The sequence below is a fragment of the Calidris pugnax genome, unplaced genomic scaffold, assembly GCF_001431845.1.
Source record: "Calidris pugnax isolate Ruff unplaced genomic scaffold, ASM143184v1 scaffold18, whole genome shotgun sequence".
Taxonomy (NCBI): Eukaryota; Metazoa; Chordata; class Aves; order Charadriiformes; family Scolopacidae; genus Calidris; species Calidris pugnax.
Window position 1 is genome coordinate 1319977 of NW_015090812.1, and position 18162 is coordinate 1338138.

At 46.0% G+C, this 18162-nt stretch overlaps 1 protein-coding gene across 3 annotated transcripts in view; it reads right to left on the reverse strand.

Moving 5' to 3' along the window:
* The window catches only part of NFIA (nuclear factor I/A), a 363025-nt gene that overhangs the window by 236553 nt on the left and 108310 nt on the right, over window positions 1-18162 (reverse strand). For all 3 annotated transcript variants that reach the window (XM_014939240.1, XM_014939239.1, XM_014939238.1), the window contains exon 2: window positions 15590-16121. In XM_014939240.1, coding sequence (XP_014794726.1) covers window positions 15590-16121 — 532 coding nt within the window. The remainder of the gene's footprint in view (window positions 1-15589; window positions 16122-18162) is intronic.

Below are 18162 nucleotides of genomic sequence, written 5' to 3' on the forward strand. Positions count from 1 at the left end.
ACTACTTTGACTTAGTCTCATACTGTGCTGAATGTAATGAAATCTTTCTCCTCTCTCTCTCCCTCTCCTCTTTTTATTTTTTTTTCCCCTCAAATAAAGAATGTCCTTAACTGCATTCCACCGTTAGAATATTAAAAGCTATATATGTTACTCCTAAGGACAGAGTACAGCCATCCCCTTTCCCAGGCTTTAGATTTAGTTATTGTATTACATAACATAAAATAATTAAAAAGATACTTCGATAGTTACACACAGTATAAATTCAATTACCGCGATGTCTCCATTAAAAGCACTTTTATAGTATGAATAAAATGCAAATCCTCTTTATGGATCAATACCAGAAACATAATTCTAGGCTTCATCCTGAGAAGGAAGTTAGCCTTAATAAATCACCCTCTTAGATTTAAAAAAAAAAAAAAAAAAAAAAAAATTTAAGAGATATGTATCTGAAGGTAATACTCTAAAGCAGACATGAAGCTTCTATTTCTTCTGGGCTCATTTTTTAGCCGCGAGGTTCAGGGGCTGCACCTCCTGCTTTTCTACAGACCCTGCCAAAGAGAAGGATGCTGAGGAGAAGAAAAGCCCTGGCCACACAAACCGGCGCCGCGGCCGCTGGCGGCTCTGCCTGGATTTATTGAAACACCCCGGATCCGGCGGCGAAAAGTTTGCAGAGACCCATTCCCCGCTCCCCCCGCCCCGAAATAAAGTGTAAAGAAATTCTTCGGGATGGGGTTTGGAGGGAATATTGCTACCAAGCCTAACTTTTGCCTGGCCGGGCACAGCGAGACAAGTTCCTATGATTGATTATGGTGGTATCTCTGTATCTCTGACTTTGAACCATAACCTTTTTTTGCGCACAATGACAGTTGGGACCTACCATTTGCCATCTGTAGAGATGGTGGGGGAGAAAAGGACTTCGCTTACATTAATCAACCAATTAAGAACAGAGTTAAACAAAACACTAAAGCATAATAAAAAAACTGACTGCTTAATAGCCTTCTACTTTTAATAGTTGCCTTCCTGTAGCCTGCTGATGGGAGTAGAACCGTTCTGCCCAGCCCCTGCCGGGGATGGGGCTCCGGGGCTGGACACTACCCAATCTCAAATGAAGCTGAAGGTCCTCTGTTCTGGGCAGGACCGAGTCCCCTACAGCGAAAAAAAAAATAAAAATACAAAAGTTTGGAACACAAGTTGTAAATCACAGCCCTACAACGCGGCCAGGCTCTCCCGTCAACTGCAATCATTAGAGAATTATTTTCGTGAGTGTAAAATTAGTAACTAGTCAAAGACACAAATCATCGCTTCAGTAAGAATTAACCTTTTCCTTCAAAGCTTGGGGCAGCATCGAGGGACCCCACATACTCTGCCGCTGCCCCCTCCCTCGCGGTCGGCAGCACATCCCGAAGGAGAGCCCGGAACAGCGGCTGAATAATGGAGGGTGGACTCTGCTTCCAGCCGCCCCGATGAGGCTCTGGAGGAGATCCACGCGCTCAGCCCGAGCAACCCGGAGACAAACTCTGCTCTCAGGGAGGGAGGGTGGGTGAAACCACTTTTGTGCAAGCCGGCAGAGAAATCTGGCTTCCCATCGCTGGGTTTGGTAAGCCTTGTGGTGAGGCATGCCCTGCACTGCGGAGGAGGAGGAGGAGGAAGAGGGAGACCTCTGAAATGCACCCTCGTTTGCATCTCCAGCTGACCAGGTTGTGTTCTCGGTGGCTGTTTGCACGGCCAGGACCGAAGTGGGACTGGTACCATCAAAAAGTAGTGCAGCAGCATCTCAAACAGCTCCTTGTTTCTGCTGCCTCGGGGGTACCCACCAGCCCAGCTCTTAGAAGACCTCTTGGACTTCCCTACTATAGGGAAGCTATAGGAGAACATGCCTTCATACTGATAAAAAATTAAAACATTTATTAGAAGGAATCACCTCCAAGGCAAGGCATTTCATACATGCCCAGAAACTGCTAAATTGTCACCTCGCCATGACCCGCAAAAGAAATGTACTGTTTTCTTTGTAAGAGGTGAAGCATATTTATGGACAAGGTGTACAAAAACCCCCCACAATCTACTCAAGATCTGATCAGCCAGGAAAATGTACGGTGTCACTGCACTAAGTATGTTTTTGTGATATTTAACAATCAAAATTTGGAACAAATGTGTAGAGGTTGGCCAAGGTGGTCTCTGCATCCTGGTGCTGTGTGTCTCTTTGTCTATTGTTCTTTTAATACATTGCATCTGTAAAAAAAAATAATTGCAATCTACTTTGTACAATTACTGCACTGAAGTCCCAAGCAATCTATCAAGTTGTCATGCATTTTCTTCACATTAAACCTTTTAAAAATCTTTCTCTTTTTCTACATTTCAAGAAAACGCAGAAGAAAATTTCCTTGGCCCCAAAAAGAAGGCGCAGTGAAACATGTCGTTCATCAAGTCTGGTAACAAGAGGAGTTTGTGATATTATGTCAGGAGACCAAATAATCCCCAAAGTGGTGCGTTAAAGTTTTGGAAGGCTTGTAAATCAACAAAATTCCGAGCACCGATAAACCGGCAAGCAACAGGGCTTGGGAAAAATCCCTTCTGGTCTGCAAAACCCCCTTTTTGCAGCACTTGAAGCCACCCCTGAAATGGGGTGCTGAGGTTCCTGGTGGTCCCTGTCCTCTGAGAGGGGGACAATGACAAGGTTGGGGCTCACCAGGAGGCCAGACACCGGGCTGGGCTGCGGAAAAGTGCGGCATTACTGAAGGCTACTTATTATTAAGGAAAATGCTTTTATCTATTGATGGCGCCCAGAAACAGGAACACGAAGCAACGGGTGGGTGAGAGGGAAGGTGAAGGGAAACCGGGAATTATTTCAGCTGGAAACTGGACGAAACGTCAGAGGGGGATTATTTTGCTTATTAGTTTAAAAACTCTCCGCGTTGAGGTTTGCAGCATTTGAGGGACTATTGCTACTTTAGAGCAGTGTGCAGAAATGCACAGGTTTTGCCTTAATTTCCATTAGCCCCAATAAATGAGCTCCGTGACAAGGGATGTGATAGTTTGAGGGACTATTGCTACTTTAGAGCAGCGTGCAGAAATGCACAGGTTTTGCCTTAAATTTCCATTAGCCCCGATAAATGAGCTCCGTGACAAGGGATGTGATAAAGCTCTACTAAGGATGGGAAGATGGGGATCCTTCTCCTGTGAACTACAGGGAAAAATTTTACCTCCAACTCTCCCTTCCTCCCTCATTCCCTTATTGCCACCTCCGAAAGATGACCCTGTGGGGTCAGAGGAGCCCCTGCATCCCTCAGGACCCCCAGCATCCCCAGATACTGCGGTCAGGCATCGGTCACTGGGTACCACCACCTTCAGGACCATAAGCTAATTTAAAATGAAGGCAAAAAGCCTAATGATTTGCCTTCCACAGTTTCGAAACGCCAAAGCCTCGCTCCCCGAACCCGGCTCGCGGCACCGGTCCCACTTCTTGCAAAACAAAGAAATCTGTTTAGGCTCCAGAAAATCCCACGTGTTACCGTAACTAATTCGAGCCCAACTGCATTTGTGGTATTGTGAGGTCTTTAGGACGATCCCGTGCCATTCCCAATGTAGGGAAAACCGTGTGCTTAATTATCTTCTTTAATAATTCCATGGTATGTGATTTATTAAACAGACTCCTTATTTGTAAACAAAATCAGAGCCACAAATGTGCGAAGATAGTCGCACTTCCTGGCTAAATAAGAGGCAGACAAAGAGCCCTAATGATGCACCAAAAACGCTAACCAAAAATGTACTCTTTAAAAAGATCACCAATTTAATGCTTTTTGTATTTCATTTATCAGCCATGTAGTCATCATTCCCCTCCCTACCACCATCTGTACACACTTTCCCAATAGACCATCACAGCTGTCCCGTTTCTCACACAAACAGTACCTTTTATATGCTTCCCAACTGTTTTTAATAACTGTTCTGTGCACAGCACTGTACTTCCTTTGTTTTCTTTTTTTTTCTTCTTCTTCTTCTTTTTTTTTTTTTTTTTAAATATGAAAAAAGAGATATAATCCAAACAAACAGGTCATCCCAGCAATCGGTATAGGAAGGCAATTAAAATGTTAAAGGCCTCCATGGCCACTGACCCATCCTCGAGCCGCACCAGTGGCCCCGGCGCGGAGCTGGAAAGTTCCCTGGAGAAGTTGCTAAGGTAGACGAAGCTTGTTCAAAAAAACAAAAAAATAAAGGATGTACACGAGCAAGGCTGTCTGAGAAATCTTTCATCCCTTTTAACGAGGGAATATTATTAATATTAGACACTGCTTGTGCAACCACAGAAAGTTTTCTGAGGCTTTCAAAGCACATTTACCAACCCAAAGACGTTGCTGCCCCGTATTTCAGAGCGCGTGGACAGAAACATCCCATTTTCGTGTCAAACTCCGACTCATTTCACTCTTTCCAAACATTCTGCGCATCCTGACTTTGCATCGATGCCGTTCGTGCCTTCCCTACGCCCACCCCTGCTGCCGGGACCCCGAGCCGGGCTGGACCACTGGCCCACAGCAGGGATGAAGGCACTGAGGATAACTCAGCCCCAAAGTCACTTAGAAAGGGCAACATCAGGGAGAGATCTAGCCGGGAACGGGGAGAAAAACAGGACTTTCTAAGCGACCCACCTCATGGAAAACCTGCCCTACCGACAGGTCGTTCAGGAATGAAAACTCCATATACTTATTTTTCCTAGGGCAATGCCTGCAGCATCCTTCAGCACGCCGGGAAGGGACGGGGACCCTGCTTTGTACCACCCTTGTCCCACAGGCAGACGGCTTCATGTCTGCTCACTGCGGAGACACAGCTCACTTTCATAAAAAAGAGTTCATTACTAAAGTTTGTTCATGAGGAAAACGACCAGTCCACTCTCAGTTCCCGTTATGATTTTGACCTCCAGCTTTTGATCAGAAAAAGAAGCAACATCCACGTTTAAAGTTGGTGGTGAGCATATTATTTTGCTTATATTTCACACTCATGTATCCATATTAAAAAGGCCAGACACCTTGAAAGTGCACTTCTGAGACACAAGTGTGCATCTCTGAACATCACTGAGCTCCCTGGATGGGTGTTTATAACTGCATCTGCCCAGAAAGAACCTAAAACCTAACCCAGAGCTGCTAAAGCCGATGTCCTTCTCTACAGGAAAAAAAAAAAAAACGAAGCTGATGTCCTTCTCTACAGGAAAAAAAAAACACAACCAAACAACAACCAAAACATAAAAAAATCTGTGTCTTGACCACAAAAATCCCACTTCTCAGCTGACTGCCCTGTGTTTTTCCCAACTTTTCCAGCAATACCCAACCTACGCTCGCAAGGGTTCGGCCGCTGTCGAGGCTGATCCTCCCACAGCCAGACAAGCCGTTCGCGAAGCTTTCAAAGCAAACGATGCCGGATTTACTTTCTAGCTGAGCGACAACTACTTTTTTACTTTTTAAACACAGAAACAAATGTAAATAGGTTTGTTGGCTATTTTTAATGAAGTCCTCATCGCGTCAGGAAAAGTCCTCGTCGCCACACAATGAAACCATTGCAGTGGCTATCCTCCCTAAAAGGGATCCCAACAATAGCTGGGCTTTAGAAAAGCATCCCGATACAAAGAATTCTTTCTTCTGATTTACTTGAAACTACATTGCCTTAAAAGAAGAGGGGAAAAAAAAAGAAAAAAAAGAACTGAATTGAATTTAAATTTTACCCTAAGTTTCTATCATCATTCAGGGATTTGGCCGTTTTCTTCCAAATCAAATTAAAACTGTATTGGGTAAAGAGATCACACAAAATTTCTAGCGAATCTCTTTAGGATGAAATCTGACTGACAAGGCATTTCTGCATTAAAATCTCCAGTAAGTGTTCATCTTGACAATAATCGTCGTAACTATCTAACTTGTCTTTTGATACCTTTGTAGGGGTTCATCCCCATTCTTTCGGTGCATTACGAGCTATTTTGTAATACACATATTGGCTTTAAACACAGAAACAGTCATTTAACCAGACGCGATGCTTATTACAAAGCTCAGGCAGCTCATTATCTGCACCTCACACACAAGACTAAATCCACAGATGCAGAAAAATACAACAAGAACGAGGGCATCCCAACACTTTGCCTTTAGTTCTTCATCCTGTCTTTCTCCTGAAGCCTTCAGTGGGCTGTTCACAGCCTCTGCGCTCGTCCGGCAAACCTTCCCTTTGCCGAGCGCTCTGGTTCGGGACCAGCCTAAGAAGGTTGTACAGAGACACCCCCCTATGGAAAATTTTTCTTGAGTCTGCATTTTGGACCTAGCGATGATTTCCTGGGCTCAGGAACACCCCTGCTTTCCCATCAGGTGTTATTTACCGTGGGACGGCAGCAGCTGGGATGAGAAGGGAGATGTGAGGCACAGAGGACAGTGTAGAGCAGGTTTAGATGCTGATGCTATAAGCATGTTATTAATATGATAAATGGATGAAACCAAGAAGCAGGAAAAACACCAGTAACACTTCTGTGGCCACGGTGGCAGGTCTGGAGGATTTGCTGTCACCTGCAGCTCTTGTGGGCAGTGTCACATTAGTTTTATGACCCATGGAAGGTGTGCTCCATCCCCACACACACCACAAGCCATGCCCAGAGCCTACGTATCACTGGTCAGGGTCTCAGGCAACACAAATTCACCAGTGCCACCATCCAGCTTACCATCCCCAGCAAGAGCCAGGGATGGACATGACCTCCCATGGGGTGTGTGCACCAGGTGAGTGAGATGGGCAGAAGAAACCCATCAACTAGTAGCACTGAGGGCTTCCCGCTGCATCCCACAGGCATCCTGATGGGGGAGATGGTAGTGATACACCCTTCTGTGATGTTTATAAACAATCTTTTTACATCATTGACAAACCCACAGCACTAGTGAGTTTCATCTCATTGACCAAAGCACCACCAGGTACCAGGCTCACACAGACCTCTCCAGCACAACCAGCTCACCTGGCCCAATAACCCAGCCTTGGACACCCACCAACCCCATGATAATTTCGTGCTTCACCACAGATATATCTCACCCCAAAACATGAACATGCTGAAACATCCAATCATGTTCTGGCACGCATGCAGAAAGAAAAAAAAAAAGCCCATGGCAACAAAGACGACAGCTTGCCAATGGCAGCTGCTGCACGCACACACAAAATTAAACTATATTCTTCTGAAAAGGGATATTATTATGGCATTTGTTTCCCCTCACCCATCGCCCTCACCCATTCCCTCACAAAATACGGGGGAACTATCAAAACACATCAAACATTGGGAGAGATGGGCAAAGAAAGAGCGAGAGGCGCTGCCCCGAGGAGGGACGCGATGGAGAACGTGGGGTTTAACAGGAGACCCAACTGGGTGGATGGGGGGTGGATGCACGGAGCCGCCGTGGAATACCGGCTCACCTACGGCACTCGTATGGCACATGCAAATAAAATATCCAGCCTTTCTATTGTGGGAGGCCTGCAGATGCTGAATTGCACCAAGTTTGGTCAAGCCGGCCCTTGGCTACAACACAAATCTGCAAACACACACTTTTATACTGTGATGATGCCCATTTTTGCTTCCTTTCCCCAATGATGCCCGTTTTCACTCCCTTTCCCCAATGATGCCCATTTTTGCTCCCTCTCCCCGGCGCGGACCTGCCTGATGCCTCCCGTGCTGCTATGCAGCGCACGAGACGATAGCCGTCTCCTCACTTGTGAAGATAAATGTCATATCGGACCTCTGACATCATGTATTCTCCAAGTAATTATTTTTGATATCATAAGAGTTGGTGCACAATAAAATTAAAAAGTAGAAAGCAAGGTTAATAAGATTATCGTGTTGGTATAATAGGTAATGCATTTTGCAGTATATCCTTAAATCTGCCCTCTCAAAACATAATTAAATAACTGTGATTTATATTTTAAAGGAACGCAGACATGCAGTGTATCCTCCTACCCACATATGCTAATTGCTTTCAGGCCCTAAAAATCACACAGTTGTTTGCAGCTTTTTAATCCTCATGTGTAAATAACCCGACTCGGGTCCAAGTTATGAACAATAAAGTCCAGGAAACTTTCAGAATAGCCTGTCATTAAACCCGTCTTGATTTTTATCTGGCTAATCTAATGGCACCGACGTGTACCGAAGCCTGGGGGAAAGGAGGAACGACTCCCTGAGGGCCCTTCACACCGGCCCCAGAGCCAACGTGCCGGCTTGCCCGGGCACCGGGATGGCACTCAGACCAGGAGGGTGGACATCAAGGACCCGGAGAAGAGACTGAGACCCCCTTGGGAGGAACCTATGGATGGATGGGAACCTTGGGAGGATGGATAAGCTCAGGATACCCCCTCCTGGGTCTCGCCAGGGGGGGGTCTGCATGCACCGTGGCGTTGCAGGGACCCTGGGCATCATATGCCTACAGGGAGGCCTTGGCTGTAGGCAACGCTCCACCGCGCCGCTCTCCATTTTGGATTCGCACGTGAGAGCCTGGCACACAAAATGGAGGCCCCCGTCAATTTTACAGACGGCGGCTGCAAACCCAGCCCCGAATCCACCCGCTCCACAGCGGCCACCGTCCTCCTCCTACGTGCCCATGCCACACAGAGCCCTGCTAGCCAGAAACACCTCTGAAAAATATATCTAAATACATCTCTTCACATTGAATTATGCTATGACGAAGGGATCGGCCAGGGCGCTGCCCTCGCAATTGGGCACAAAATATTGCAAACACCCCCCCACAAAAAGAACTTGCTGCCCCACACATCATGGGGATCACAACCCATCCACTGACCCCAGCTGGGCTTTTTGGTGGCTACCACAACACAGGTGATAATTAACAATAACCCCCCAAAAATGAAATGAACGGAGGGCATCACGTGAACGGAAAAACCAAAGCGAGTAAAATGAATTTTAGTTCGCCGACAACTCTTATCTACCGAGAGCCCTCACTGTCGTAAGGAAACCTTCAGGGTCGGCTGCTGTTGGGAGGCTAAAATAATTTGCCCGGAATTTACAGCCTGTAATTTAATCAGCAGCTCCAGCCCTTGCCTGCGCAGAAGGAAGCGGGTCCAGAGCCGGACCTGCGGCTCCCGGCGAAGATGCCCCAAAAGCCACCCCACCGGGGACAGTCCCCCAGCCCTGGAGGGTCCAACTTTGGGACGTATATATCTGGCAAATGGCAGGCTTTTGGGGAGGGGTTGAGGGTTGAGGGAGCAGCGGCTGGGGTTTGTTTGCTGGTTGCGAAAGCCTCAGCCGGTGCCTGAACCCGAAGCACGGAGGGGAGGAGGAGGAGCTGCGAAGAAGCTCAAGGCACGGAAAGCGAGGGATGCCCTTTCCTTTACATCCGAATGGGGAGAAAATACATAATTGTAATAATAAATAATGGGTTTTATGAACAATTAGGATTCCACTGTCTCTTTGAAGGGTTTGAAAAGCTGACACGATGTTTTGGGTTCTCCAGATTCAGCTTTGAGGCCTCAACCAAGAGAAACATTCAGCCCCGCTGTGTACAGCAGTGACCACAACAAAGATTGTGGTTTCTCCCACACTCGCCTTAAATAGATCTAAATTAATGCTATTCATCATTGGGTGGAAAAGAAGGGAAATATAAAAGTGCAGTCGCTTGTAGACAAGCCAGCAGCGTTGGGCAACTTTCTTACCATTCAAAGGCTTCTCCCGCTTCTGCACCTCGAAGCGCAGGGAGGTATGGAAATAACGCGCCCTTATACCGGCCGAACCCATCACCTGGAAAACATCCTGGGCATACGAAATACGCCTTTATCCCCCTGTTTATTTGTTGTTGCCGTTGTTGTTGTTGGAGAAAGGGGAAAGCTAAACCACATGACTGAACTCCTGCCAGGGGTTCGTGATAGAGCAGACCGTCCCGAGTGCCGCACCAGTTAGTATCTGAATTATCACGGATACTCACTGGCTCGGTGACAACCGCACGGGGAGAACAGTTGTCCCACCTAAATCCTGCTTTCTGTCAGCTACTGCCCTGCCCACGGCTGCGGGAAGAGGCTGGTCCCTCTCCCCGGAGCGGAGAGCATCGGTAGATGGAGATATCTTTCCGTGCCACCCGGGGCCTGCAGATGGCCACCCCCCGTGCACGCCCGCGATACAGGGGGTGCGGGATGTTTTTTGGGGTGCCAAGGAGTTGCCCTCTCCCCACCTCTCCCAACTGAGATATAGACCCGGGCTCCTACCACCCACCCTTTAAGGGCACCTTTTACGAGGCTAAAGTGATGCAAAACCTGCCTTCTCCTGGGTATTGCTCGAGGGCAGAAATACCGCGGGATGTCTTCGTTTCACTTTTTTCTTTAAAACTATCGATGTCTCATTGTGATAAAAATTAATAGAGGAAAAAAGGCACCCTACGAGCCCCCAAATATTAAAATCTCAGCTGAACATTGAACCATTCAGGTTCCCCTGGGTGCACGCAGGGAGCCCTGTACAGGTAAAGCGTATGAAATACCTGGTGTGAAGCTGGATGGGTACTTTTTTGGTAAGAGTAAGTGTAATCTGCCTGTAGAACCGCGTAGGGACTACTAACATCGCAAGCAAAACTTTTAAGGACCATTTTGGACGTACGCTGGAACAGCCACGGGCTGGAAGGAGGTTTTCAAAAGCCTTATATAGGGAGGGAATGTCACAGATGCTTTAAAAGCCTTCAGATACGTGTAAAAACAACATATATATTACATATTATCTCCACAGAACAAACACCATTTGAAATGTGCCCCTTTTTAACTGCTATTATGAGCTGTCTAAAGAGCATTTTGGTTGAAACTTGGGAGGAAAGGAGAAGAAGAAGAAGGGGAAAAAAAAAAAAAAAGAAAAAGCCCACTGATCTTACACCTGCTCTTTAGCAGTGGGAAGTGGGTTCTCAATCTGTTAACATGACCATCTGGCCAATCTGCATATCACGGCTATCTGGATTACTGTACGATGGAATGACAATAACGTAGCCAAAACAAAAGTAAAATGCATCAAAAACTAACAGTAGCGCAGCCCTTTTGATTTCAAATTAAATAATAAATGCGGTATCACAGCAAAGCGAGGAAGTCGGCTAAATAATTAAAAATAAGCCTCCGCTACGGCATAATTAAGTAAACAATATGGTGTGTGTGTTCCTATAGGAGCCGGGCAACAGCCTCCACCGTTGAATAGCTCCACTTTTGCGAGGCAGCTCTCAGGAGTTCGAGACGCTGCGACAACTCTGTTGGTGATGTACGGCAGCGTCAGGACACCCCTCGCATCCCTGCAACGTGCCCAACCGGCTGCGGCTATTAACGGGATTAATGCAGCAACAATCAATACCAATCGTGCTAAAAGATTACGGCTCAAAGCCTCATGTCCCTTCCGGACTCCCCGGGTATTTTGGCTACCTGCAGCCCGTTTTCTGCACTAACCAACCTTTGGGTTATTCCCACCCGTGCCCCTTTGCGGTGGTCCGAGTGGAAATATTTTTTAAATCCGCCTGTGGGGACGTAAAATGGGTCTGCTTAAAGTTCAAGGTCGTGCGCTATATGCTATTGCCCAGGCAATTACCCACAGAGCATATTTAGATGCTAAGTAAATTTTCATAGTCACAGAAATAAGGCTGACTTCTTGCCTCTCCGCTGGCTTCTACTCCGAACGCGAAAAGAAAAAGGAGCTCACGTAAATAAACCCCCATCCCCAGATTTTTTTTTTTTTCTTAAATTTGGGATTTTTCAATGTCCTTCTGAAAGATTAAAAGATTTTCTCTGCCACAAATACCTCGCTAGCTTAATTCTCGCCCGAAGCGCATAATGATGGCCGTCCAAAAAAAATAAATCGGGCATTGCAGCATCGCCTCCTGGCCTGCCATCCAGCTTCGTCCACGGGAGAAGTCTCTAAAAACTGTGACCTCTCACAAAATTTAACTACTTCCATTGCGAATCTATTCTCCAATCTGATCACATTAGCAGAAGGAACTCCAAAGCAGTAAAAAACTCCAGAAAGTTCTCGGTTGAGTGCCTACTAATGAACAAAGGTTAACTTTATCTAAAAGGTCAAATGCCTGGTGGCTAAGGTTGTGACCTTAACAACTTAAATTGTGACCTTGCCACGTGCCTAGTATATTGTAGATTCTGATACAGATCATCTGGTAAAGGACCGGTCATAAATTAGCTTTACTGTTCGACTCCCACAAAGAAAACGGTTTGCCACAATGGTTTCCAACTTGTCATTTGATACAAGCGCAGAATAAGTGAAAACTAAAAAGCGAACCCAAGTTCAGGGTATGAAAATGCCGCCTGCTTTTAGTTAAGCAGATTAGAAACTGCAAACTGAGAGCAATACTCTAGATTTCAATACATTTTTTGGTCAACCTCTAATTCACAAAACACCGATCTTACTTTCCCTTTTTTTTTTCTTTCTTTTTTTTTTAAACAAAAATGACATGTAGTTTGCCCATTTGCATATTTTTGTTTTCTCTTTCTAGCCAGTTCTTAAAGAGAATAATTGATTTCAGTAGCTTTGTAAGAAGCACTATTTAAATCTCTGCACATGTGTTCCCTTACAGATGATAGTGCCTACTGAAGAAAAAGCGTGGATTCAAAGCAATAATTATTGTACATGTTTAGAAGGAAAGGGACATCTCGCTGCTGAAGTCATCTTGAATAAGGGCATTTTGGAAGAGAATAATCCCCCCCCGCAAAAAAAAAGAAGACTAAGAGTGGGAAAAAAAGCCCAAGAAAAAGAGAAGCGAGCACTATGGGTGAAAAGGTCACAATGGTTTTGGCACGTATCTTCAAGCACGTTTCGGAGTCTGTGCCTCCTGCCAATACTGGCAACTTCTCAAAACTTTTAAGGAGGTAAAAACATTGTTTAGTGTTTACAAATCTTCTGTACTATAGCAGATGCTTGTCAAATCCGCTATATGTAAGTTGACCAGCCTACCTAATATTTGCGCTGGCGACTTCCTCCTGATAAATAAGCCGTCCATACATTTGGGGAGCGAGGTCTGATGGAGTTTGAGACAAAGGACCCTTAATATTTCTTTTCTTTTTTTTTTTTTTTTCCCCCTTTTGTAATTTTCCTGTTGCGCACCCGGCACAAGCTGCCATTACTGCGGGTCTGCGGGAACCAATGGCTGTCAACTTGGCCAATGTTCAGGTGTAACAAAGACTGCTGGGATACATCGGAGGGGGGAAAAAAAAGGGAAAAAAGGGGGAAAAAAAATTTAAAAAAAAAGGTAGCCTATAGGCAATGCTTTCGGTACACCTCTGAGAGGCGATATAGACGGCGACCATGCTGCGCTACCTCCTAAAAATCATTTTGTCCCCCCTCCCCGGTGAGGTTTCGCAGGGAATACGCCAGCACAGGCTACTGCATTAAGAGCACAATGCGATGCGTGCAATCAGCAAACAACGGCCGAAAACACGATGCGGTGCGGTCTGCACCGGCGCGTTACTGCTTACACAAAATCCCAAATCTAACTCCCTCCCCCCTAAAAAACAAAAAAAAACAACAAAGAAAAACCCCAACCTAGGAGCCCAAGCCTCACGCTAACTTTCCGCAGCGAACATCTAGTCTGAGGAACAATTAGCGCGATCGCTGCCTGTTGAGGATGAAGGCAGAAATAAATAAGAGTTCGCTATCAAGGCGACTGTTTGCCAACAGCGTGCTGATAAGATGGTGTATCCCTAATCACAATATTGAACTTTTATAATGTCTATCGCCCGACCGTTGTAAGAGGGAGAGGATCCCTTTGGGCTCCCTGGAGTTCATGCAACCTTGGGTTTGGTCCTTTTCTCCCCATCCCACATTTTTGTGACCCTACACGGCCGCTAAGCCAAGGCCGTTGGTTTCTATTAAACCACTTTTCGCACACCGCAAAGGCTGCTTTTCATTTGGGAAACACAATACGGACCAGTATTTACCGGCACCGTGCTATATATAAATCTAAATAATAAAAACCTGCGTGCCGAGTAGCACTGCACAGCCATTTCCAGCCCTGGATACCAAAGCTCTTCAAGCCCGTTGCCCCGCTCCCATGTGCAGAGGAGGAAACTGAGGCAGACAAAAGGGACGCGAGTCCCCGGTCTCCTCGGGGCCAGTGATGGAAGGGAAAGAGACCCACAACCTGCCTTCAGTTAGCCATTAATTGATAATCCTTCCTCCACCGTGCCCCGTAACACATCGCGGGGTAAATTAATAATTTTCCACAATATTTGCCTACCTCACCTTTGCCACAAACGTGCAATACAATTTCCCAGATCGCACTGAAGTGCAAAGTGAATTTCGCGGCTTATCTGTAGGAAATACCGCCGGGGCACTCCAAAGTTATTTCCGGACTGGGAACGTACCCGTTAAAAAAAAAAAAAAAAAAAAAAAACCACAGCAGCGACATGGCCTATGGCAGCCACCGCTGCCGGGAGCTCGGCACAGAAAAACTTTGGGGAAGCCAAAACTTTCTGCCAAACCCCTCCGAGAGAAGGTGGCATCGGAAACGCAGGCTCCCGGTGCCGTAACGTGCCCGGTTTTCTTACTGATATATATTGATGTAGAAATGTTTTCTACCACTATGATTCCTCTCCCCTCAGCTCCTCTTTTTCTCCCCCAGCCCGTCCAACGTGCAAGCCTGGCTGAAAAGCTGGGGGGACCTACGCACACCAGGCAGGAGAACCAGGGCCTAGCGCTTCACACCCGCACATTTTTCCGCGATATAATCACTGGGGAGAACTACAATAGCGTATTATTTTATCCAGCCAACCTACTCCACATCCTCTGAGCACACCGAGTCCGCTCCCCGGGCAGGGTGTGCTTTTCAGCGCCGGAGTCGGAGATCCCAAGGTTTTCATTTTTCATCACAAAAACATCTCGCACACACACACATCCCCCCCCCCACCCCAGCTCCTTCCATAAGCACAATATTAACAAACCAGGAATTTGTTTCAAGACCCGCTCTGGGTGTATAAATTGTGATATTTTGGGGAGGGGGGGACGGTTAAACACCTCCTTTTCCCCATAGGGACTACGTGGGGGTTTGTTTCGTGGTCGCTCAGAGCTGATGGTGACTCCCTCCCCTGTGGAGGGACCATCTTCCCCTTTCCCTCCGAGCCCAATCCTGCGGGATTGACACTCCCCGTCCCATCCCTGCGGGCTGAGGATACCTGCTCCTCCTGACCCACAGGCCTCGGGCCTTCCCACAATACTTTGTGCAGAACATATACAACTTTATTTTTTGTTTTGTTTTGTTTTTTAAATTAAAATCTACCTACTTCCCCCCAAAATCAGGATAAAGGAAGCCACGTCTGGCTGCGATCCCTCCTAGGACAACATTTAGGATAACACCTGTAAAGAATGCCCGCAACCCCAGGATAAACGAGAACCTTAAAAAACCCACAAAAATACCAAAAACAAAATAAAAGGGGAGGGTGGATGAATTTTTGGCCCTCCCCTCGCTGTCCCGGGAGGGCGATAACCGGCGTCCCCCCCACTTTTCCCTCCCCGCTCATGCAGCCCCTGCCGCCGGGCCCGGCCCGGCCCAGCCCGGAGATAACCCCCCCCCCCCCCCAAAAAAAAAAAAAAAAGTTGAAGAAGATGGTAGAGAAAGGCACTTACCTGCTGCGTGCACAAAGTATGCCAAATATAAATCGAGTTCCTTAACAGAAACTCCTATATGGTGGGGCTGTACGCACAGCCCGGGGTTAGAGCACTGTGGGGACTTTACAAGGCGCTCGCCATCAGTACTTTCGAGCGGAATACCTTTAAATAAAATCACCATAACAAGGTCCAACCTCCAGACCTTATCTGCCTGGCGAAGGCAGTCAATTCTTCTCATCTTGCCCTTCTGGTCTGGATTGGAAAGAACGCAACACGGAGGCTTTTTTCCTGTGACTGTGAGAACAAAATCCTCCCGAAATTCAGGCCTGATATCTTTCCGGAGCTTTGCCAGAAGTCTGGATGCCCATTTTTGCTTTACCTCGGGTTTTTCACTTAGCAGTTCGTCCTTCACGGCTCTCTCTTCCTCTTTAGACATGCGTTTTTCATGTTTTTTGAAGTATTTTCTTTTTCGGGCTTGCAGGTTGAACCACGTGTACGCAAATGCTCGGACGTGAGGCAGAAGTGCTTCGATGAAGGGATGAAATTCATCCTGAAAGAGTTCACAGAGAAGGGTCGATGTCACCCAAACCATCAATAAAAAGAAAAAGCCCCCAGGAACGGGGCCTTCGCGAGGCGCTAAGGCTCACCGGGACGGTGAGAAATAGGAGGGTTTTTAGATGGTTTTTTTGGGGGGCTGCAGGACTGGAACACCTCACTGACGGACCCCAACCCCAGCCACCGCCACGTCCCCGCTTCACCTCGCGCCCACCCAAAACCTCCCCTCCTGCCCCCCAAAAACAAGGTCTGACTTCAACCCCAGCACCCGGGAGGAGACAGTGCAAGGATGGGGCCCTTTCCCCAAATTCAAACATCTTTTTTTTTTTTTTTTTTTCTTTTTTTTTGAGACAAAAAAAGAAAACGACCAAAAAACCAAGAAAAAGGGGAGAATGAGTTAAAAAGCCAAAAACCCCTCCGTGAGTCCACTTGCGGAGCCCGTATCTCCCCGTGCTCTCTCCCTGACCCCGCCGCTTGCGGTGTAGCCAGCGTATGCCCGCCAATTTGGCAAATCCTAAACATTTGGATGCCAATCAATGTTTGTATGGGGAAGCCTAAAGTATAGTAAAACTTTCCCTAAGATATATTTGGAAATAGCAGCAGGCGGTATAGTAAAATGCCAATATAGCTGCACACACAAATACAATGAAGGGTGGTTTTCTCCCCGTTTCCTAAACGGCGACAGGAGCAGAAAGTAAGGCGGCCGCTTCATCCCGCGTGCGCAACGATAACTAACATTAAAATCCTAGAAAAAGCAAGTCTCGCGCTTTTTTTTTTTTTAAAAAAAAAAAAAAGAGAAAGTTTTGTTTACATTTAGTGAAAAATTAAAAGATAAAAATCTGATATTCGGGCACATGAGGACAAGCCGAACCCAGAGCCTTCCCAGAAAATAAAAAAGAAACAGGAAAAATCGAAAAATGCGGTAAGAGAAAACCTTAGCACGACTTGTGCAAATACGCAAAGAATTATTCATTTTTTCCTTTACGTGTTGTGTCATATTTTCATATATTTACAAAAGAAATGCCCTACTCGGAAAGTTAGTTTGGCCATCCGGAGACACTGCTTGCTTTGTGTAACGATGAGTTAAAGATCAGCCCTCTTCCTTGGCACAAAAAGGACCACGATTAAAATTACGCTGACAATTAAAAAAAAAAAAAAATAGCAAGAAAGCCTCCCCGATTTTGCTAAAAATAAATAAATAAAAAATAGATATATTCTCAAAAAGTGCTACATAAATCAACCAGAGAGCTCAAAACGTATTATAACACACTGGGACCACGCTTTTTTGTTTTTCTCTGAATAAATGAATGACCGAAGTCGGGGGCTGCAGATAAAAGCCTATATAGCCTGTGGGGGCCTGATCCGGCACCGCGTGCTGGGGACGTCCCTGCTGCCAGGGGCCGAGTTCCTCCTTCTCTCAGGATTGGGCCCCTCCAGGAGGGGAAAAAAATAAAAGTAATTTGTGCGAGGTTTTCCCCAGCATGGTTAAAGCCACCCGCTGCCTGCCCTTGCCAGGCAACGCTGGGGATTTTTCAGATTAACTAACTTTTTTAAAAATTATTATTTATTTTTTTTATTATTATCCCATGGAGTACGTTTCCTACCCAAATCATTGCAGGTCGTGCAAATATTGTCATTGAAAGAGACATCTTCCTTCCTTTCAGCACCTTATTTTAACTTGCACTTTCTTTTCAAAAATTAGGAAAAATTGAGAAATCAATAGTAGAAATATCTATCAGCGAAAACCTGTCGTAATTCACGACCTTCTGCTGACTTCCCAAAAGCTTTCATTGCACTTATTCTGAGTGGCCCCTCAACTGTAAATACTTAAATCTATAGGTAACACCACAGCATTTATTTTTATTTTAAACACAGATTATGAAAAACTACCAAAACCAGCACAATATATTTCATTATAGCACAGCAGAGCGGCAGAAATCGCAAGCACTACGAATGATCATTAAAATATAAGCAGGTAAAATAAAACAAATCACTCCAGTGATTGGCACATTCCTCTTTTTTTTTTTTTTTTTTTT